Genomic DNA, 24,259 nt, shown 5'->3' with positions numbered 1-24,259 from the left:
TTATACCAGAACATCTATTTAGTCTAGAATATGGGGATGCAACCCATAACAAACACAGTCTAAGTCCAAAAAATGGACCATAAGGAAAAGAGAAATCCATAACAGCTCGAAAGAAATAACTTCTCCTTGGATTTAAGAAGTGTTGGAGTCACAACTGAGGTCGTGAAAAAGCCACTGAAATATGCCCTATACTCAATAATGAAAGAGCAAGTTTAGTATGAGTACACAAAATCCACATGTACTAGTTGGATCATCGACCCGCTCTAGTTATATAAAATATGAATAGGTAACCACAACTTAGTACAACCAGACAACATACAATTATAACCACAGTAAAAAGCATTACCTAGACTCTTAGCCCTCATCCTGACTTAACATTAACATGATCAACAACATTGCAACAAATCCAACCCGATTCACTCATGGAACCAACACACAAACAATCACAGGTATTAGATGTGTACCCAAATCAATCAATATAGAACCTATACCAAGCGTGGTACCCAAGCTAACCGAAAGATATATCGTACCAATCATGGTACCCGAGCCAACTAAGAGATATCATGTACTAGGTGTGGTACTCGAGCCAACTGTTAGTACCAAGCGTAGTACCCGAGCCAACCAACAATCACACATCTCTATCACTATCACAATCACAACGAATACAATCACACTTGTAAACCCTAGTAAACACAATCATTGCATGAGACTGACAACAAGCTATCATTTCAGTTTTCACTCTTTTCATCTCCCTAACCATGCATTATACATGTGATACTAACGAAGCAGTTAGAAAGCACATATAACATAAACGAGAAACAAACAATTATCACCTACCTCGAATAATGCCCGGGAAGCTCTACTGAACTTGAGTCTTCTCATTATTATGATACCTAGCTTGTTTTTGGTCAATAACAATCAATAAAACACATAATCGGGCCCAAATGGCCTAAACACACCCAGATTATATCCTAATCTCAGCTACATGCCAGTTTCATGATTAATCCACCCAAACTAGGGTTTTTCCACCATCAAGTCGACCCAAACCCTCCCCTAAGGTCACCACCACATGTGTTAAGGCCTAAGAATCAAATTACAAAGTTTGGGGAGTCATTACTTACCTTTAACAACTATTACGATGGAAAACAGATGAAAACTGCCCTAGGTCGCCTCTGCACTTGGTGGTAATGGACAGTGTTAGGGAGTTTTCTGCATTTTTAGCAACTTACCCCCGCCATAGCAGTCCAATTCCCGCTATAGCGAGAGTTAATTTGGCTGAGTGGCTTTCACGGGTTAGAACCTCAAAAATCCTCCAAAAGTGTCATTTCACAACACACCTTTGAACCTTGACGTTCCAAAACCAACCGTTTCACGCCAAATTTGATATCGGGAGTTCTATTCACCTGAAATCACTTCTGAAAAGTCCTAAGAGACTCCTAACCTCTTAGCAACAAAGAAAATAAATTATACTTAATACGTTTCACCCAATCATTTCCATGGATTGCCCAGGACTCATCTCACACAGATTTTGTCCAAGCCGATCCTAGCCTAAAATTTCAACTCACTATTCCAGAAGTTTTCTCGCCTGATTTCTATTACAATTATCTCACCAATAAAAACCAGCAGGGGCGTTACATGTATTGAAGAGCAGCCGCTGTATTGGATCTGCTTTAGCTTGTGCTAAAGACAGGAGAGCAGACCCTGTTATCTGCTCTCTATGTACCGAAACTATTGCAAGAGGTAGCACCAAAGTTTCTTCTTACATTGCTCATTAAGAGTTTGTTTATAGCACCAACTAACCAATTTTTTGGTTCTATAACGGTCTGTGTTCTAGTTCTCATAGTATGAGATACCTTGAATAGGCTGGCCTGCCTAAAGGTATTTGAGTGTCATTTCTGGTATGTGAGGATGTTGATGTTGATCGGTCTTTGCTCTGTTCTTCAATAAGGTATTTCATTATAGGAGGCAATTGGTCAGGTCATAAATGACATAATCGACTCTAATGTCGCCAATTTTGAAGGGACAATGTTGTTGTTCCGGACCTTAGTCGTATGTTCACGAGAGTATTTACTAAGAATTTGTTGAAAAAGTCACAATTGGTATCGAGACAATCAGTATGCTGTTTTGTATCATGCTATGAGTTTATTTTTGTTTTCTTTGATAATTTTGTCATGTTGTTGGTAATGTGCAAACTGCAATTGATGTGTAAGTGAAATCAAGTTATATTTTATTCAGCCGTTGAAATGTTTCTTATGTTATCCTTATTACATGTGACTATAATAGAAATCACCCCATAGATTACATTCTATGCAAAGAATTACCAAGAAGAGTGAAGAAACAACAATACAAATGAATAATTTATCTAAAATAACAATGTATTGGTGGCATCTCATCAATATCAATCATGGTTGTTTTTCTTTTTGTTGTTCTTGACAAGGAAAATAATAGACTCACCAATCTTCTTACCTATCATAGTAGAAACATGCTTCTTCTCTTTAGGAACTACACTTCCCTTCTTGGGATTGAGCGGGAATACCCCGTTGCTTCTCTCTCCATTGCCTTCTATATCTCCTTTTCCCTTATCTTCCATCTCATTCTCACTCTCGTCTCTCTGATCTTTTAGTACTTAAGATGATATATAATAGAGTTTGTTATGTCTCTCTCAGCAAGGGATATTAGAAGGCTTTTTATAGGCCTAACAAATCAACTCTCCTTTAACATTTTCATATTCTTGTCATTTGTGTGTGTGTGTGTTCAAAAAGAACTCGCGCTTACATTTGATGCTTTGTGAGAGTCCTAAGTGTTCCCTAGTCAAAATATATTGCAATTGAGATGTCTTACTATTTCCATTACTAATGTCATTTGTGTGTGTGTATGTGCATTTTATTAGTCTACATGAAGATCATCTAGTATTGTGTATGTGTGGGAGAAGAGAATCTTTAGTTATGCACCAAATTCAACACTACTTCAATTTACATTTCATGTTGTGTGTTCCTAAGTGTGAGAAATTATCAAAATGGTCCTTAATTTATGGGCTAGGTTCCATTTGGTCCCTAATGCACAAAACATGATTGAAACGTCCAGGAATATATTCGATTGCGCTAAGTAGGTTTGTACATAAAGAAAGATGTCGATGGCCTCGGTTTATTTTGTTAACAAAAATAGTGATTGTCTTTACTTATATGACTTAAAGACCAAATTAATCACTTTTTGAAATACATTAAGGACCATTTCCAACACGTTTATACATTATGAGTCAAATGAAATCAAAGTTCATACGTTAAGGACCATTTTGATAATTTTCTCGGTATGAGTGTTTCGAGCTAATATAGTATTAACTAATTATGATCATAAAAATGAAAACCAAAATTGAAGAGAGAAATGGTATCAAGTTGTGCACATGAGTTGCCCCATTAGACTTTAGGTCCAATACTTTTTTCTTAGGACATGCAAAATAAACCTTATATTGGTACAGTGTACACGCCCTTAATTCACATTTTAGACATTGATTAGGTAATAAGAAATCAATAAAGAGAATTAGTTTACATGGTAGAAACTACACCAAAAAATACAAAGGAAAATATATTACAATTAATCTGTAGGCAATCCATGACATGTTTAATTCCATGAAATAAGATGTCATGTTTTTAAGACATTTTAGGAGAAAAGACATAAAGTAACCACTGAAGTTGTCCCAAATTTTCAAAAAGACACATTAACTTTGCAACCGTCCTATTACCCCCACTAAACAATTTTGAACATATATTATTATATCATTTTTCGATCAGCCCCACATTATAAGAAGTAAGTGTGTTCACACACCAATCATTATGTGACACGTGTTAATTTAATTAAAATGTAAAAAAAAATCATTTTAAGTTTTTTCTTTATCTTTTTTTCTTTATATCTCTCTCTCTCTTACTTTTTGACTTATTTTAATTTTGTTTTTTATAAAAAAAAAATGCATACTATTTTCTAGACTTTATTAAATTATTGATAACAAAACTAATTCTTTTTCTAAAAAAATTTAAAATTTTGAAGGTATCATATAACTTCAAAATTAGAAATGATAATTTTAAAAGAATCAATGAATTCCCCAAAAATTGAAAGAAGTTAATTGAAATCGAATAAAAAAACTATATGATACTTTCTAATCATCTTGAAATCTAATGGGTTTATCAATTTTTTTGAAATGTAAGAAAAATATTTAGATAAAGTTTTAAAATTAAAGAGAGTAAAACTAATAGTAGTAAAAAAGAAGAGTGAAGTTATGGTAAAAATGGTGACATTGAAAGTGAGAAGTTTCAATGGAGATGACAATGAATATTTGAAGAAGAAAGAAAGAAAGAAAGGGAAAAAAGAAAAATATTTGAAGAAGAAAGAACGAAAGGGAAAAAAGAAAAAGGAAAAAAAGTTAAAATAATAAGAAAAATAAGAAAATATACTTTATAATAAAATACTTGTAAAAATAAAATTATATTAGTTATTTTAGGTTGCTCACTCTCTCTGTCATGTGGACAAAAAATGATGTAATTATATCAGTTCAAGATTATTTAGTGGGGTAATAAATTACCCGCATAATTAAGGTGTCTTTTTGAAAATTCAGGACAAGTTCAGGTGTCACTTTATGTCTTTTCTCACATTTTATCTATAGTTATCCCCTATTTTTTCCTGTCAAATTGGGTTTGGACAAGGAGAATAAAAAGCGATTTTGGATGAGGTTGTGAGGGGTATCCCTCACACAGAGAATCTCTTCATGGAGGAGATTTCAATGACCATATTGGGACACAACTTCAACGAGCTATGATGAGGTTCATGTGGTTTTGGTTTTGGGAATAGAAAAAGAGGAATTTCATTTTTGGACTTCGCAAAAGATTTTGAATTGGTGACAAGATTTAGATAGATTACTAACTCATTAGAAAGTGTGATAGAAGTCTATGTAAGGACGACAAGGTTATCTTGTGTAAGTATTGCTAAAATCAATTAAATAAAAACTTAGCTATTTTTTTGTAATAATCTAAAAATATTGCTAAAATTGATAATTAGTGGGCTTAGGTTGTTATGTTAGGTAATTTTTTCTGGTTTTATTAAGAGAAACTTTCGCTTATAGCCACTCAAAAATAGTCTAATTACTCTCCATAGTTATAGTTTGATAATTACAATTCGTAGCTACATGTTATAGGGAGGAGAGAGGCGAGCGAGAGAGGGCAGAGAGTGGGAGAGAGGTGAATTGTATATGTATATTGGTTAGATAATTGTATATTATACATATATATTTGTATATATGGCAAACGAGATTGGGAGAGGAAGGAGAGAGGAGAGCGAGATTGAAAGAGGAAGGAGAGACGCGAGCGAGATTGGGAGAGGAAGGAGAGAGGTGAGCGAGAGAGGGCAGAGAGTGGAAGAGAGGTGAATTGTATATGTATATCGGTTAGATAATTGTATATTATACATATACATTTGTATATATGGCGGGCGAGATTGGGAGAGGGAGGAGAGAGGCAAGCGAGAGAGGGCAGTAATTTGTATAATTCACATCTCATTTGTATAATTCGGGGCTACGTTTGTATAATTCACGTGTTTTTGTATAATTAAGTAATATAAAGTTTGGAATTATACAAATATGATAAAACTTGAAATAACAAATTAATACTAACATAAGCATATGAACTTTAAACAGCTATACAAAATATATTATACAAATTACATTATATAAATCAATTATACAAAATCCGAAAATTACACATTTATACAAACTTTAAAAGGTTATACACAAAAAGATTGAATGTATATGATGACAAAACTGAAAAACCAAAGGAAATCATTGTTATACACAAATATAAATCATCGTATACAAATATAAATCAAAAGAACAATTGCTAGTTGCGAATTATACAAATGTGGCTAATTATACAACTCGAAGTCAGCCCACATAACTAATAGTTAATGTTAATCGCGAGAGGTAATTATAGCAAACTATAGCTATGATGAGTAATTAAGTAGTATAAGTTTGCTTAACCGTGTAATTTTCCTTTTTATTTAATCATAAAATATAACAACACCGAGTTGGTTCCCTTCATTTCGTCAATTACACATTTAGATGAGAGACATATGTTTTATTTAATTTTTAAAGGTCAAGATTATATTATATTATATTAACTAATATCATAATCATAATTAAATGAATAAGTTTTTAACAAATAATTTCTTAACTTTGATAAGAAAATATTTCCTACAAATCTTGAACTCATTGATTTCATTTTATATTCTTGTATTCAAATATTAATATTGCACATTATTTAATCACTTTCTGTGCGCTAGTAAATTTATTTTTGAAATATTATGTCGATTTTTTTTTAAAAAAAAACAAAAAAGAGGGAAGAATTATCACTGTTATAGAAATCATATAATAATAATGGGAGATAAAAAATAACGCATTAGTATTACAAAATGTGAAAATATCAACAAAAGTATTTTTTTTTAAATATTTTTTTAAAATAAAAGAAAACATTAATCTAAAAATTAAAGGCAAAATATTTTGTAAGACTACCGTTTATAGGCTAAACAATTGTTAAGTTCATGTTCCATAATTGTAATATTCAAATATAAAAATATAAAATATGTTTATATAATACTTGTTAATGCAATATAATCTTGACCTTTAAAAAATAAATAATGTATATTTGACGAAATGGAGGGGAACCAAATCCAAACAACATTTTATCAAGGAATTTTTACATCAATAATGTAAAATGTCATTAAAGATGCTTTGGACTTATATGAGTTTGCAATGGTTGGCATAAACAAGTCATTCTCAGAGGACTGCACTTTTCTATTGAAGAAAATAGTTGTTAGCAAGAAAAGAGAAGAAGGGGAGAGAGCGAGAATGTTATACATGATAAACTATAAATGGTAATTATAAGGGTAATATATATTGTTTATGTAAAATGGTCTTTTATCAATAATAGCAAAGGTAAGAGATTAGACACCAATCTTTCCTATTTTAAGTTAAAATCTTTTTCGTTTTATCTCTTTCTCACCAATCACAACCAAGTCGAGTAAACTCTTTAACATCCATTAGCAAACTTTAAAGCTTTGAAATTAAAAAATGAGTTTTACAAAAAAAAATTATTTATTTGAATCGGGAACTGATTGAGAGTATTATTCGGAGTTTATATGTCAATTTTGAGAGATTTTGATGAAGATTTGACTCTATTTTTATTGGTATTTTCAACTGAAACTTGGAGAAAAGAAGAAAAAGCAACTTTCACATATAACAAACACAAAATTCATATTTGTATGTTATATCAAAGTTTGTATAATTGCGCTCCATATCAAACATATATATGTATAATTCACTATACATATACAAAAAAAAGCAGTTGTATAATTCGCTATACATATACAAAGAAAGCGGTTGTATAATTCGTTATACATATACAAAAGAAAACAGTTGTATACAAAAGATCAATTGTATAATTTGCGTATGTATAAAACGAGAAAGAGAGAAAGGCAAAAGAAAACTGGGCAGAGAAATATTTGTATTGTATAATTACAAGTGTATAGGACAAAGATATATGTATTTGCATGTGTATATACAATTTTCTCTCGATTTATACAAACAAAAGTGCAATTTATACATTTCGTTTATGTTTGTATAAGCGAGAGAGGCGAGGGTGGCAAGTGAGATTTTGGGAGAGTGGCGAGCGAGATCTGGGAGAGGGGAACGAAAATATATGTATATATACAATTTCCTCTCGCTTTATACAAACACAAATACATTTTATACATTTGTGTTTGTATAAAAGCGAGAGAGGCGAGTGAGACTGCCACCAAACGAGAGTGGCGAGCGAGATTCCACCAGGGAGAGTGGCGAAAATAACAATAGTTTGCTATAGGGTACAATTAAATCAAAGTATATTTATAGCATTTAATTTGAATTGATAGTTTGCTATTATATATACAACCACATTGTAGGCAATTTATATGTTTTGACTGATTCTATAAAGCAAAAAGTTGTATGCACAAGTTGTGTCATTGTTGGATTGTACATAATTTGTTTTTTTAAAAAAAAAAAGAAAAACAAAAGCTCTCGTTACCTTTTGAAAAGTATATCCTATACTTAAATTGGGTAAATATTTGTATAATTTTGCATGCCTAGGTAAATCCTCTTTAGAATGGCTATGTGCCAATTTAATCCAATTACTATCGATGGTAACTTACACAAATTCTATTACTTTAGAAGCTAGATACTTAGATTTACGTTAGTTTTAATATCACACTCTTTATCTTACTTTAGGCATCAAATATCAATATCTGCCTCTTCCGGATATATGTATCTGAGATACCTATAAGACAAATACATATCAATTAGTGTGTCTAATTAAGCAATATAACTGAAAGTCATTAATTGGGGAGTGTGTTTAATTAAGGAATATAATTGAAAGTCATTAATCAAAAAGAAAATCACGTTCGTAATAACTTTAGAGGATATGAGATATCACAACTCTTAAAAAACAATCACAACAATTAAAATCTTTCTCTTTTTTTGGTGATTCAATAAAGTTTAGACTTCTTAACACAGACTCATGAACTCTTATTCATATATATATATATATATATGAATAAGAGTTCATGAGTCTGTGTTAAGAAGTCTAAACTTTATTGAATCACCAAAAAAAGAGAAAGATTTTAATTGTTGTGATTGTTTTTTGGTGATTCAATAAAGTTTAGACTTCTTAACACTGACTCATGAACTCTTATTCATATATATATATATATATATATATATATGTATTATTTTGTTAGATACATATACACTTAATTAGATATAATGATAAAAACTAGATACATATAGTGTTAACTCAATAGTATGTCAGAGACATCAATAATGTGTTAATACATGCATAAATCTCTTATACATGCGTATATTTTGTCAGATACATTTACACTTAAACAAATTCACTGTTAAAAACTAGATACATATATTTTTAACTCAATAATGTGTCAAATACATCAATAATGCGTCAGATACATCAATAATGTGTTAGACACGTGTGTAAATCTCTGATTATTGAAACTTTCCGGTTATGTTCCTAGCTGGTCTGATATCTAACCAAAGTGGTGTTTGCTTTATCTAGGGATGTTCACGATTTGGATAAAAATCAATCATAACCAGAAAACCAAACCCAAACTAATTTTATTTGGGTTTAGTTTGATTTGGTTTTAGATTTAAAAATTGATAATATTTGGTTTTGTTAAAAAAATCGAAGAGTAACCGAACCGATAAATAATATACATATATTTTATTATTATACATACATAATACATTATTTTAATAATTTTTTAATATATATATATATATATATATATATATATATATATATTGAGAAAATGGCCAAAAGCCCCTCTAAACCTATTGTTGGATTCTCAACTATCACTCATATTTTATGGGGGTCCTATCACCCCCTTAAACTGTTTAAAAATAAAATTATTATCTCCCTAATTGCCTATCTGGAAAAGTGAGTGTATTTCGCTCACCTTGAGAGAGTGAGCAGCAAAAATAAATATTACTAAAAGTTTATTTTTAATTATTTTCATAAACATATGTATTTTTAATTTTTTTTCTTCCCAAAAACAATATGGACCTCCACCATTCACCAACCTTAAGCAACCATCGTCAGTCATCGTCGCAATCAGATTCACCATTGATAATTTCAAGCTCTCATGCAAAATACTTGCAAAATCAATTAAATCCACTACAAATAAAATGTCAACCATCTTCAATCACCCCAAAAGACTTCAAATCGGATTTGAGAAAAATCAATTTGGGTTCACATCAAATGTAATTGAACCCCCGAAAAGTTATTATCAATTTCAAATTTCTTGATTATGAAAAAAGAAGAAGCACAACACAAATTTGCAAGACGTTGCACTGAGCTATGAATGTGGGTAAACCATTCCAAGTCTAATTAAAGAAAAAGAAAATCCTTTGCTGATGCGGGTGTCAAAATGTAGGTGAATTGAACCAGGAAAATGAAAGATTATGTTAATTTGGTTACAATATTTGTAAAATACTCCCAAGCACACCATCTACAATCATTAACCCGAGCATCTTCTCCCAATTAAGTTCTTTTTATCATTGGTGGTGAATTCAAATTGATTTGTGATGGTTTTGATGGTGGCTTGAATATTTCTTTTTCGAAGCTTTATTCTGGAAGAGATGGTAAAGAGCTTTTGAACAGGGGAAGAAGGTAACAGTAAAGGTGGGGGAGATTATAAAGACAGAGGTGGAGGTGGTGGGTGGGAGGTGGGGGGGGGGGAGACCCCAATGCATTCACCAATGGTTTTCCCCAAATCAATCTTTGTAAAAAATTAGGGTTGAAAAAATGGTTAGAGAACAAAGGAAGAAGATGAAGGAGAAAAATAACTGAAAAAATAATAATTAACTAGTTAAATACACATGTCAAGTGTGTGTATTTCACTACAAGACACATATCTGGTTATGACATTTTAAGGGGTTATATATTTCACTTTAAAAATGTTTAGGGGAGTAATAGAACCTCCGTAAAGTATGAGTGTGTAATTGAGAATCCAACAATAGATTAATGGGGCTTTTGGCCATTTTCTCTATATATATTCATTAAAAAATTATTTATAATTTACTAAAGCAAACACACTTAAGATGAGAACATTTATCTTGTTGGTTTCATGTGTATGATTGTCTATGACAATTTTTGGTGGACTAGGAATGGATTTGTCTCTTTATTCTAGGCCAAAATAGTGAATTTTAAACCTTTACTCACATATGATCTAGTGATCAAAGTTCTGTAATATAAATCGTTCTAATTATTTTTTTTTGTTTTGAATAATTTATTGTCTTTTTTTCCATTTTGAATGATTTCTTTTATTTTTGTGTATTGTTAATAACCGAACTGATTAATGTTTATTATATTTGGTTTGATTTGGTTTTAATAATTCATAAACCGATTAAATTGGTTTGATTTTGATTTTGACCAATAACCGATCCAAACTGGCCCATGAACACCCTTAACTTCACCTTTTGGTTTGTTGTTGTGAATAATAGTGCTTCATGGTTGTGACTTACCGTCAACATCGTCAGAGTCGGAGGAAAGGATGAGGCGGTGCTAACAGTTCATCAGAGAATCACTAAACATAAAAGTTAATTAAGAAAACCCTAAATCGATGGAGTTTTACCTTAACTTTTGAAAATTAGAAAATAAAAAAAAAATAGAAATCTATCACACATACATTACTTTGAATAATGATTAAATAGACACAAACTTCAAATTAATATGTTGTTGTTCTAGATTTCATTTGAAGGGTTTAATGGTGAAAATGTGGTGAAAAGAATGGTGGTGAGGACGAGAGGTGGGAGGTTGATAAGATAGAGAGCATTGATTGACATTAAAACGTGAACTAGGGATGGTTTAATTGTGGAAATAATTAATTTGGACTATGTTTTATGGGTATGTGTATCTGTATGTATCTTCTTAAATATATGGTATAAAATTCTTAATTAGTGATAATATATATAATTATTTGAAAATATAAATATGATTAGTATATATGATAGTGATATGTGTCTAATAAGAGAGTTTTTTTTATTATTTAAGGAAAATTACATGATTAAGGAAACATATACTAGTTAATTAGTCATCATAGTTGTAGTTTTAGTTAAGTACCACTCACGATCAATATTCAGTGATAATTACGTGGGTTGATGTTTCGAGTTTGTATAATTAGCACGTTTGTATAATTCAAAATTTGTATTACTTATATAATTTGTATAACTTTTGTATTATGTAATTTATATAATTTTTTAAAATTTAGATGTTTGTATTTGTATAAATTAGTTATTTCGAGTTTATACAAAAATAGCTCAATTATACAAACATATCCACGAATTATACAAATGAGACAACTTGAACTATAATCACAACCCGTAAATATTTAAATTATAGCTATGGAACATAATTAAATTTATTATATTGACTATTTGTGAAAATTTTCTTTATTTATGACTATAGAATTCGGCCCACAAACCCAACGCATCTTAAAGCCCAAAAGAAAGCCCTAATTTTTTCCCTTAAAAACCTCCAGAGTTAGGGTTAGATTTTCCCCATTTCAGTAGAAGCAAAAAAGGAGCAGAAGAACATGGAGGCGGCGGCAGCAACGGCGGAATCTGTTCAATGCTTCGGGCGGAAGAAGACGGCTGTAGCAGTAACCCACTGCAAACGCGGTAAAGGTTTGATCAAGATCAACGGTGTACCTATCGAGCTAGTGCAACCAGAGATTCTCAGGTACAAGGCTTATGAACCTATTTTACTTTTAGGACGACATCGTTTTGCTGGTGTAGACATGAGGATCCGTGTGAAAGGTGGAGGTCACACCTCACAAATCTATGCAATTCGTCAGTCAATTGCGAAAGCACTTGTTGCATTTTACCAGAAGTATGTTGATGAGCAGTCGAAGAAGGAGATTAAGGATATACTTGTGCGATATGATAGGACTTTGCTTGTTGCTGATCCTAGACGATGTGAGCCCAAGAAGTTTGGTGGTCGTGGTGCTCGTTCTAGGTTCCAGAAATCTTACCGTTAATTTCTTTTTATTGCTTGCTCCTTATGGTTTTTGAACTTGTTCTGAGAATTTTGAAGTGATATTTATGTTTTTGGATTTTAAACTTTTATTATATGACTGCAATCGTGATTTAGATTCTATTTTTGGTTTGATTCTTACTATTATTATTATTATGTTGTGTTGTGTGCAATTGCCATTGTTTGGAAGTGGAGCTCAAATGCAAATCTCAAGTGTCAAAGAAGTATTTTTACCTACTCACTTGAGAAGCTTGTTTGTGTTTATATCTGTCCTTGCTTTTAGATTTCTGATTCATGATAGCTTAAGATTATTGCATTTGGCAAATTCTCAAATGCAGGTTTGCTATACTCACATTTTATATGTGATTGATTTAAGCTGAAATATCTTTTTTGTCTGAATAAATGGCTGCTTCTGAACAAACATCCCATGAGAAGCTGTGAATGCTCCAAAACTGTCAACCATCGTGTTATCTGTCCCAACAAGTCTACAATCTGTGTCGTTTTACCACTTAATTTTGCATATTGCTTATCCAATTCTACCATCTATTTAGGACTCATTTTGTTTCTACTTCATGGAAGTTCAGACTGACTTTAGGTCCAAGTGCTTTTGTTTACTACTTATTTTATTTGAATAGGTATTTACCATCACTCTATTCACAATCACCACCACCACCATTGTCATCTACTACTACTATTGCCAACCACCACTATTACCACCAATCACTGAGTCATCACAACTATCATTGGTGACCATCCTCTTTAACCATTACTCTCAGTCGCCAACTATTATCACCACTGTCATTATCAGCCAATACCACCACTGTTGTCGATTTCTATAATCACAACTATCATTGCCGCCAACTATCACCATCAATCAATTTGACCATCTCCACCATTGCAAATTTCCATCATCACACCTGCTATTACAACACCCAACTGCATCTACTATCATTATTAGTCACCAATCATTATCACCATCACTACAACCTATTTTCAATACTCAAACATTAATGTTTCTTTTTTTATATTAAAATTTGATGTTTCAGTTAATTCATTTTTTTTTATCTATTGCTTAATTACTTTCTTTAATTGTGTAATTACTATATTTATAAATAAATAATTAAGCATATTCAAATTTTGAATAGCAAATGGTTTAATCATTCAAAATTTAGATCTAAAAACATTTTAATTGTGTATTCAGATTTAGATATTTTCTGGATTTAAACGATTGAGGTCTTACTTCTCTTTCATTTGCTAATTAATTGTCCTATGCACATTGTTTCTTTTTAAGTTCTTTCAATAATTGGCATGAGCGCGGGTCAATTTTTCAGGAAGTTTGCTATTTCCTATTTGCGTAAGTATCTCTGTCCATCAATATTTGCTATCTTCACGTGTATCTTTTAATCTAGCAAAAATCTACTTATTACCAATTTAGCACCATAATGCATACAAGCTCCTGTTGACATCATAGAGATAAATGCGGTAACAGTCTGATTTTCTCATTATATTAATAAGAACATAGGAAATTACAATTTTAGAATTGTACTCAAAACTATTGAATTACAATGAGTATTAAAATAACAAGTAACTAAGTATAAAGATAAGAATGGAGATGAGAAGTTTAGACTTTAGAGGAAGATGAAGAGAGCACGTACATTTTCTTTAATATGCATGATTCACATACCACTACCCCTTTTGATAGAATAAAACCCATTATTGAACTCAGATTCCAAATTAACTACAGTCCAATAACTCTTGTCAGCTCAATAACAAGTTGTGTGACATTAGTATCTACGTTGGGCTAGACTTGGTTCATAACAATAAAAGCGAAAGAAAATGATCTAGATGATCTTTCGTAGGAGCAACTTTATTATGTTGTCTTCGGAGAGTATTAAGGAAAAAAATTGACATTACTCCTATTGCCTCTTTAACATGTCGTCCAACTTTAATCAGAACCATAACACATCTAAAGTGGAAAATGTCTCTGAGACATACTCTACTAGTGTGATATTTGTAGGGCAAAAGTTGCAGAATTTTATTCATTAATACCAATGGCAACCCTTGGTTCAACAGATTAAGGAGCCTTGTACAGGGACGTAACCAAGAACGTAATTAAGATGTAATCCCACCGCATCAGTTATAGAAAACAACTAGAGTAGTACTTAAGTAGCGGACCGACTAGTGAGATTGTTGGGATATAAAAATCAATAACACAAAGAAGTTGGCACTACCTTTGGTTGATCCAGACGAGTAAACATATAACTTTCAGCTGCCACAAAAACTGATGTATTTATCCTCTTAGTTACTAAAACAATCTAGTAAGTTCTCGTCCAGTTGATCATACCTCCATAGTCAACCGCTCATATATGAATCATATTAACAACATCCATGTTATATTACACAACAAAATGTAGGAAGTCTCACATGACAGTCCTTGATGTATTCATCCATCTTATTCCCATTTTGCACTAGCTTGTTATTTTGTGGTTAGTGAAAGAGGGAAATGCTTTATACATTTCTTCGTCTACGTCCTGTAATACAATTCCTTGAAAACAACCGTCCAACTAAAATTGGGATCTCAATTAACACAACCAATGACACAAGATTGCCATTGAACATCCTTGTTGTACTAATTCTGCAATGTTTGATAGTTTCCTCGTCCATTGAAAACAGTCCCAAGTCATCAAATTGTACTCTCATCCAACAACTACCAACTTCCAATACTTCTCAATGGTGATTGCTTCCATGAGCTTAGCATCATCAACAACTTCGCGTAGGAAGAAAATATTCATGGAATGATTACCGTGCACACCCAGGGGTGGCCTCAATGCCTTTTTAAAAATGAGGCATACACATTGGCCCCCAAATTCGAAGGCCCATTTTTTTAATAATAATAAAATTATTATTAAAGAATAGAATTTACAGCAAGGGTTTCGTTACTCTCGGCGCATGATACACTAACGTGCGCTTCCATGGGAAAGAGAGCATGGATCCCGACTCTGAAGGCAGCAATGGCAATGGAATCTACGACGCAAGTGGCTGGGAAACAGAAGAAGAAGGGGCATCAAGCAAGCCTTGTTCAGGAAGCAAGCAGTGAACCCAATGAAGCAGCAGAAGGTAAAATTGGGGAAATAACATCTCCTAGGGTTATGATTGAGGAATCGATTAGGGAAACAGATCCCGCAAAACAAAAGGAATGGGGTGAAATTGTGCAGGCATCAAGCAGTACATCAAACAGTCCTGGGCAGATGAAGTAGAAGCAATGCAGGAAGTTCAAAGGAGACCGCAATTTGGGAAAACTTCGACATAAACAAGGTATCAAATGCTGGGTTTCAACTTGAATTTGTAGCTCTAGAAATACATGGGAAGTCTGCTGTATGTGAAATTGGGATATAAGATATAAGCTCAGAAATTGCATATCGGAGAAATTCAGTTGTGTGTTATGTGTTGGGAGCCCACCCTCCCTTCTCTATTTTAAATGGCTACGTCCAACGTCTGTGGGGGAAACATGGTATCAACAAGGTGCATAGTTCTGGTTCGTTTTGACTCTATTGCTGGGAAAAATGAAGCTATCCAGGGAGGAATTTACCATTTTGATAATAAACCATTTATTGTTAAAGCATGGAATGATGATATGGAGTTCACAAGGGAGGAGCTCTATACTGTCCCTATATGGGTGATATTACCTGGGTTGGACTTCAAATACTGGAGCCCAAAAGGGCTTAGTAAGATTGGTAGTTTGATAGGCAAACCGTTAATGGTGGATAAACACACGGAGAAGAAACTATGACTTAATTTTGCAAGACTATTGATTGAAGTTGATGTGGATTCTCAACTGCCCGAGAGGGAGTTTTTCAAGAATGAAAAAGGAGACCTAATTGAACAGCAAATCCAGTATGACTGGAAGCCAGTGTTATGTAAGTTCTGTCACAAGAATGGATATTCAGAAGAGGATTGCAGGAAGAAAAACCCACCACCACCAAAGTCTCCAAAGAAACAAGAGAGTAGGAATGTAGAGGCTGATGGTTCAAATGCAGTGAACCAAATAACTCCTAATCCGACTCAGGAAGAGGGTGCACAAAATAAACAACATTGTACAAACGCAAGAAGGTGGAAATCTTAAAGTAAAAGAGAAGATTGGTCAACCAGGTGTACATGAGGCTCGCACAACTGGCTGGATGACCTCGAAAAACAAACAACAACACTATAAACCGAGGAAACAAGCAATAATTCATATGGCACCACAACAGAATTCCTTCCAGACCTTGGATAAGAATGTACCAAGTAAACAAGTGATTAGAAGTCCAGTTCGAAATGAGGGAGGCCAGCCACACCCTCCATTAGGGAATGGATAGTATCTTTTGTTGGAATGTTAGGGGTTTGAATGCCCCTAACAATAGAAGGAGGTCATACTCCTATGTAATAAGTAAAGTACGGGGCTAGTGGGATTATTAGACACAAAAATGAAGAGTAATAGGATTGATGAAATTGTTGCGAGAATGTTTGGAGGATGGAATTATGTTACAAATTTGCAATATCACTATAATGGGAGGGTCTGGCTTTCTTGGAGACCTGATTTCTTCACGGTGACATATACAAATGGTATGGCTCAAGCTATTACTTGTATGATGCTTAACATATCCTTGCAAGTAGAGTTTACGTTAACTGTTGTGTATGCACTAAATACTAGAAAGGAGAGGAAAAATTTATTTTTCATATTTGGGAAGTGTTAGTAGTAGGTGTAATAGTCCATGGTTAGTAATGGGTGACTTTAACACAGTATTGAATATGAATGATAGAATAGGAGGCAATCCAGTAAACTTGGCAGAAGTTGTGGATTTTCAGGAGCTGGCTGGAACTTCCTCACCAAGGGAGAAAATACACTTGGAATGACAAAAGGGATGTTAGAGTTTCTTCCAAAATAGATTGGGTGTTTGTTAACACAGAATGGTTAGATAAAATGCAAGCATGCGGTGCAACTTTTCTACCAGAAGGAATAAGTGATCACTATACATGGACAACCACCGATTGGAAAGCCTTTCAAGTATTGCAACGTCTGGGCTACTCACCCTCAGTTTTAGACTAGAGTAAATGAAGGTTGGTTGAAACAGTTTCCAGGTTGTACATTGTTTAAAGTGGTAAAGAAGCTTAACTGTTTGAAGAAGAGTCTTAAACAATTGAATGGTCAACATTTTAGGAACATTCTAATAGAGGCGGATGAAGATAGAGATAGATTAAAGCAAGTTCAAAAAACTCTGCAGAGTGGCCCCACTGATCTAATACTAAAACAACAAGAAAGTGAGTTGCACAAGAAGTTTAGGAGATCTTCGTATTTAGCTGAGGTATTTTTGCAGCAAAGGAGTAAAGCTAGTTGGATAAAGCTAGGAGATGACAATACTAGCTATTTATATTGCATAATCAAACATAAGAAGTTGTAAGATGGTGTGATCCAACTTAAAGATAGTCAGGATGTTCTCCAAACTGATTATAAAATGATTGCAGAATTTTTTGTGGATTACTATCAGGATATGTTGGGGAAAGAAAGGAGCTGCAGGACAAGGGCATATCCCAACGTCCTAAGGAATGGTCCTAAACTGTCCATAGGCTAATAGATGGACATGGTTCAGCCTTTTACTGAAAGGGATGTGAAGTTAGCTATGTTTAGCATTGACAGGAACAAGAGCCCCGATCTAGATGGGTATGGTAGTGGTTTCTTCAAATAAGCTTGGAGTGTTATTGGCTTAGTTGCGCGGACTCTTCACTTTTGATGCCGCACCCGTGTCGGATTCTCCAAAAATACACTACATTTGGCGAATCCGACATGCACCCGTTGACATTTTTGAAGAGTCCGATCAACATAGGTTATTGGTCATGAAGTCACAAGTGGTATTGGAGTTTTTTAACAATGGAAAACTGTTAAGACAAGTTAATTCCACAATTATTTCTCTGATGCCTAAAGTATCTGTTCCCCAATATGCTAGCCAGTTTAGGCCCATATCATGTTGCAATGTTTTATACAAGTGCATCTCTAAACTAATATGCATAAGATTAAAGGAAATTATTCTTACTGTTGTGGTTGAGAACCAGGCAGCCTTTGTAGCTGGAAGATCCTTGACCCACAATATATTGATTTGCCTTGATCTGTTGACGCAACTACAATAGGAAAACTTCCCCAAGATGTCTTATGAAAATTTACTCAAGGAAAACGTATGACATGATTAGCTGGAACTTCATAAATAACGTTTTGAAGGGGTTTGGCTTTCCAGTGTATTTTGTGAAATTAATCATGACATGTGTAACATCTACTACTTTTACTATCAAAGTGAACGGAGTAGGGCATGGATACTTTGAAGGAAAGATGGGCCTCAGGGAGATCCCATGTCACCATTGTTGTTTGTGTTGGTAATGGAATACCTTTTCAGAACCTTGCGGAAGATGAGTGAACTGTCAAGCTTTCTGTTTCATCCTATGTGTAAACATCTAAGCTGAACCACTTAATTTTTGCTGACGATTTAATGATTTTTTGTAAGGGTAATATGGGTTCTATCTCCAGAGTCATGGAAGCTTTCACACATTTTAGCGATGCAACTAGTTTAGTAGCAAATCAAGAGAAATCAAATATCTTTCTAGCTAGAGTGAATGATGAAGTAAAGTAGGAGATTTTGGACAGAACATGCTTCTCTTGAGGAACACTCCCTATGCGATACCTAGGCCTACCTTTGTCCTAAAAAAATGGAGCAAAATGGAGTGTCATTAGTTAGTTGAAAAGATAACCTCCAGCATCACATCTTATTCTAGACAACTATCTTACGCTGGTCAACTTCAAATCATAAATGCTGTATTATTTTCTATCTATAATTTTTGGGGGACTATGTTTATACTACCTCAAAGTGTATTGAAGGAAGTAGACAAGCAAAATAGGGATTATCTGTGGGAGAAAACATGAGAAGAGAAAAATAATGCTAGTAGCATGGGAGAAAATCTGTGCTCCCAAGAAATGTGGTGGCCTAAACATTAGAAGTTGCAAGAGCTGGAATATTGCCTATGTTGGAAAATTGTTATGGAAATTGGCTACAAAACAGGACTTACTTTGGGTTAAATGGGTTCATTGAATTTGCATAAAGGATGGTGCACAAATATGGGATCATTGTCCATCTGCGGCCAATAGTTGGTACTGGAGGAAGCTGAACTCACTAAAGGAGCAAATGATTCATTGGTATAGTAGGGGAACGAACCAGCTCTCCCCTACTAGTAATTACTCAGTTTCTAAGAGTTATATCGCTTTACTTGGTCAGTTGCCTAGAGCGAAAGAAGAAGAGCTTATATGGAATTCAATGATGCTGCCAAAGCATAGAATAATCCTATGGATTGCTTCCCAGAATAGGATACTTACCAAGGAAAGAATGAATAGATTAAACATTTCAGTTGATGACCTTACATGCTGCTGCTTGTGTGAGGAAGATGAAATAGAGACTCGGACTTTTTTGTTTGCTAAACGTGGCTGGATATCGAAAATAAGGATCGCTCTCTCTATATGGTCAGGCTAGTACTTGCAACAAAGGGGAGTAATACAAAATCTCAAATGGTTTCAGAGAAGAAGATGGAAGAGGTTCCAAAAGGAAGTAGCTGCGGCAATTTATGGTGCTATGATTTATCACACTTGGCGAGCAAGGAACATGAAGATTTTTAGGAACATACATGTAAGTACGAGTTTCGTTATAGCACAAATCCAAAGGGAGATTAGGGAGAGGATACATATGTTACACTGCTCCAAAAGAGCTCATAGATGGCTCATAGATGCACTAACTTAGTGTCTAGAATTTGTAACTAGATTGTTGGTGTGGCTTGTTTGATCTTTTGTTTTGCTTGAGGTCTAGATACTTGCTGCAACCTTCCTAGAAGGGAGTGGTGATACTGGATGCTCCTTAATTTTGTAAATGGGCCCCCGCTTACTGGATGACGTAAGTAAGGTTTAGAACAACATGGCATCACTTCTAGTAGGAAAGTCAAATTTCTCTCGAGTTCTAAAAAGAAGAGAATTCAATCGTGCAAGTTGGCTAATTCCCCGTCTTCTTGTTGCAATGGTAGTATTTCATAGTTATTACCAAAATAAAAATAAAAATTATTATAAGCCTTTTTAACAAAAAAAATATACTATATTTTTTAATTCATTTGTCTTTTTTTAGTTTGTTTCGAAATATTAAGGAATAGTTCCTTTTTTAGATCAATTTTTAAAGGGAAAGGGGTCAAAAATGCCCTTAAACTATGTGAAAGGAATAAAAATGCCTTCCGTTTATAGTTTGGCTCAAAAATGCCCTTACCGTCAATACTTTGGTTCATAAATGCCCTTAAACTATGAAGCCAAGGGCAATTTATGCTCGGATAAAATATTATGGAAGGCGAAATACTTCCTTGCCTAAAGAACCCAGACTGCGGGGTTATCACCACTAAATCACGGTAGAGAAATTGAATTCGGTGTACACGAATGAGTTGAATGAGTCAGAACAAGAGAGGACTAGAGTAAATTTCACTGTTGGCGGAATGCACAGATAGATCCTTTGAGGGAGGTGAGTGAAGTGTCCACATGGTAGGCAAATCACCAATGTAACAATTTGAGTTCCTCACTATATTAATAAGAGCATTGGAATGTGATTACAACTTTAGAATCGTAATTGCAATATTCAAACTAGTCGCTGGTACAAGTTAGAGAAATCACTCGTGAGACCAGAGTTTGAATTCAGGTAGTGTCCTATTTCATTGTTTTCATTTGAAGTTTAGCTTAGAGCTTATATTAGAGTCATTAATGACCAATCAAATACTACATTATCCGTTAATTGTTATTGAAAGTTTCTCTAACGGCGTAAATTAAAATAATATTAGCGCACCTCGATAATATTGATTCACCCAAAGTCTTCAAATCATGAGTTGGCCTCTGAGCCTATATGTACTATTTAATTAGGAGTTTTAGTACGTGGTGAGATTACCTCTTTATTCTATTATGGGAAAAGGGTCAAAAATACCCCTCAATTTTGGTTTATTAGTTGACATAGCCCTTACCGTTAAAATGAAGTTATTTTTGCCCCTGTCGTTACTAATTTCATCATTTATGCCCCTATGTTGACGGAAATCCCCAAATTGACTTAAATTAACCCATTTCCCATTTTAAACCCATGCCCGACCCATCTAAAAACCTAACCCAATAATTTTACCCGTTTTCCTTACCCATTCTTTCAAGAGATCTCAAATCCCCCAATAAACATTTAACCCATTTAACCAATTTCATTCGTTGTTAACCAGTCCAAGACCTGTCTTCTGATAATATCTCATCATGCCTACAAGATCTTCCTCTGTAGTCTTTGAAAATTTTGTAGGGGGTTCATGGGATTGGTTTACTTTTTGTTGAAACACTTAAAGATGCTCCAATTTTTAGGTACACGAAGATCTGTTTCTGGGTTTGTTTTGTTTTTATCTTCTAAAGTTTAAAGCTTGGATCTTGTAGTGTTTTTCACACTTTTTATCTTTTTTTCAAGATTTAAAGGAAATGTATGGCATGCTGTTAAAGATGTTGTTTTTGGGTTCTTGAGGAATACTTGGATGCTTATGTTTTTTTTTTGGTAATGGTGAAAGATAAGTAAGGAAAGTGTGTATTTTTATCGAAAGATACAAGTTGTCTAGTGCCATTTCAGTTTGGTAAATTGGTTTTCTCTTTTATAGTATTACCAAAAAAAAGGTCACTTCAAGACCTTCTCATTTTGTTCAAAGCTCCCAAGAAGAATAATGCTTAAAAAAAGTTGAATTGTTGTGAAGACAAAAGGGTAGAAGAAGCAGAGTACTGGAGCTTGTTTGTTTTCTATCATAAAGGGGCATTTCAGTTTGTAAGATTTAAGAAAAATGGCTTCCGGATGGTAAGTCGGTGTTGGATAATCGAAAGTATGTCCGGTATACACCTGAGCAAGTTGAAGTCCTTGAGAGGTTTTTAGATGGGTAAGGAAAACTAGGGGTGTGCAAAAACCGATTTAACCAATAAATCGAACCGAAAAAAACACTATTGGTTTATTGATATTGGGTTATTGGGCTAACGGTTTTTAAACGGTTTTGCAAATTTTTTTATTGGGTTATTGGTTCGGTTTCCGGTTTTATAATTTTTGTTAATGGTTAAACCGATAATCCAATAAGACTATACTAAATTTACTAGTCTTATTGTTAATGGTTAAACGATTGTTACTTTCACACTTTTTCCTTTGAATGTGTCTAGTGTCTAAACTTGCAAGAAAAATGATTGTTACTTTTATGATTATTACTTTCATGCCAAATGCTGGAAAAATCATATGGTTTATTTGAAAATTTTCTTATCGTGTATATAATATATATGAGTATTTTCTTATTGGTTAAACCGAAAATAGAACCGTTAAGTACCATAAACCGATTAACCAAAAATCGATAAGAAATATGTTATTGGTTTGGTTATCGGTTTGAAGTATTTACAAACCGAAAACCGATAAACCGAATCAATAACACCTAAAACCGAACCGAACCGAACCGACCGATGCGCACCCCTAAGGAAAACGGATAAAATGTTTATTGGGTTAGGTTTTTAGACGGGTCGGGCATGGGTTTAAAATGGGAAATGGGTTAATTTAAGTCAATTTGGGGATTTCCGTCAATATAGGGGCATAAATGATGAAATTAGTAACGGCAGGGACAAAAATAACTTCATTTTAACGGTAAGGGCTATGTCAACTAATAAACCAAAATTGAGGGGTATTTTTGACCCTTTTCCCTTCTATTATTTATACTATAATGATGAGACAATTTATTTTATATATATGATGGGGTGATATGAAATAACTAATTCCATCAGATTATTCCTATATATATAGAAAGAATAATATTGTCTATCACATCCTCATATCAACAACGTTCAAGGAGCATTGTAGAATATCTATGATTGTACATGGAGTATTATTTTTTTTCTTATGTCCTGTATTAACGATGTTATTTCCTTTTTTCCTTAGTTATATGTATATGACTTGGTAGCTAAGATAAAGTATTGTGCTTTGTGTAAGTTGAAGGCAAAGTGTAATTTCTTTATAATATAATTGAGGAGATGGATCTTCAAACATAAATATGAAAACACTTTCAACATAAATTAACATTACAAAATCAAATTAAGGATATCAAACTCCACAACACCGTTATTGCAACACTAAAACAATGGCTACAAAAGAAGAACAATGAAAGGAAAGAGATAAAAAAGGATCATCGAACAAGGACTGCATCTCAATGAATCGTAACAACAAATCTAGATACACAGACTCTAGTTTATTAGGTGAAGGAATATTGTTCATACCTCATCGAACAATCAATAAATTTGACTTGACCTCCAATACTACCATCACAAGTAGTCATCAAATATCCTCTTGCAAGCCTTACACAAGTATCACAATCTGAATATTCTACATTTGAACTACAAGTAGCATGACCATAAGCTAAAACATCGTTTAGGATAAGGAGATGTTATGTAATAATCATAACCTTGTTTTGGTGTCTCATTACTTAATTCTATAAGAACATAAGACAAACTATCTGCAAATGGGCCATGTTTGTCATACATTTCACCATTGCATGTATGGTCCAATAAT

At 33.5% G+C, this 24,259-nt stretch overlaps 1 protein-coding gene across 1 annotated transcript; it reads left to right on the top strand.

Moving 5' to 3' along the window:
• Positions 1–12,138: 12,138 nt before the first annotated feature.
• Positions 12,139–12,740, top strand: LOC125834979 (40S ribosomal protein S16-like). Its single transcript, XM_049514128.1, has one exon. It carries the CDS (start codon positions 12,178–12,180, stop codon positions 12,619–12,621), a length of 444 nt encoding a protein of 147 aa, XP_049370085.1. The 5' UTR covers positions 12,139–12,177; the 3' UTR covers positions 12,622–12,740.
• Positions 12,741–24,259: the final 11,519 nt, after the last annotated feature.

The sequence above is a fragment of the Solanum verrucosum genome, unplaced genomic scaffold (genome assembly GCF_900185275.1).
Source record: "Solanum verrucosum unplaced genomic scaffold, falcon-dt-bn FXZP01000058.1, whole genome shotgun sequence".
Classification (NCBI taxonomy): Eukaryota; Viridiplantae; Streptophyta; class Magnoliopsida; order Solanales; family Solanaceae; genus Solanum; species Solanum verrucosum.
The sequence above is the reverse complement of the archived record's forward strand: the minus strand, read 5'-3'. Positions and strand labels throughout refer to the sequence as shown.

Excerpts from the sequence above, each read along its gene's own strand:
- LOC125834979 (XM_049514128.1), top strand. The coding sequence starts at position 12,178 with ATGGAGGCGGCGGCAGCAACGGCGGAATCTGTTCAATGCTTCGGGCGG.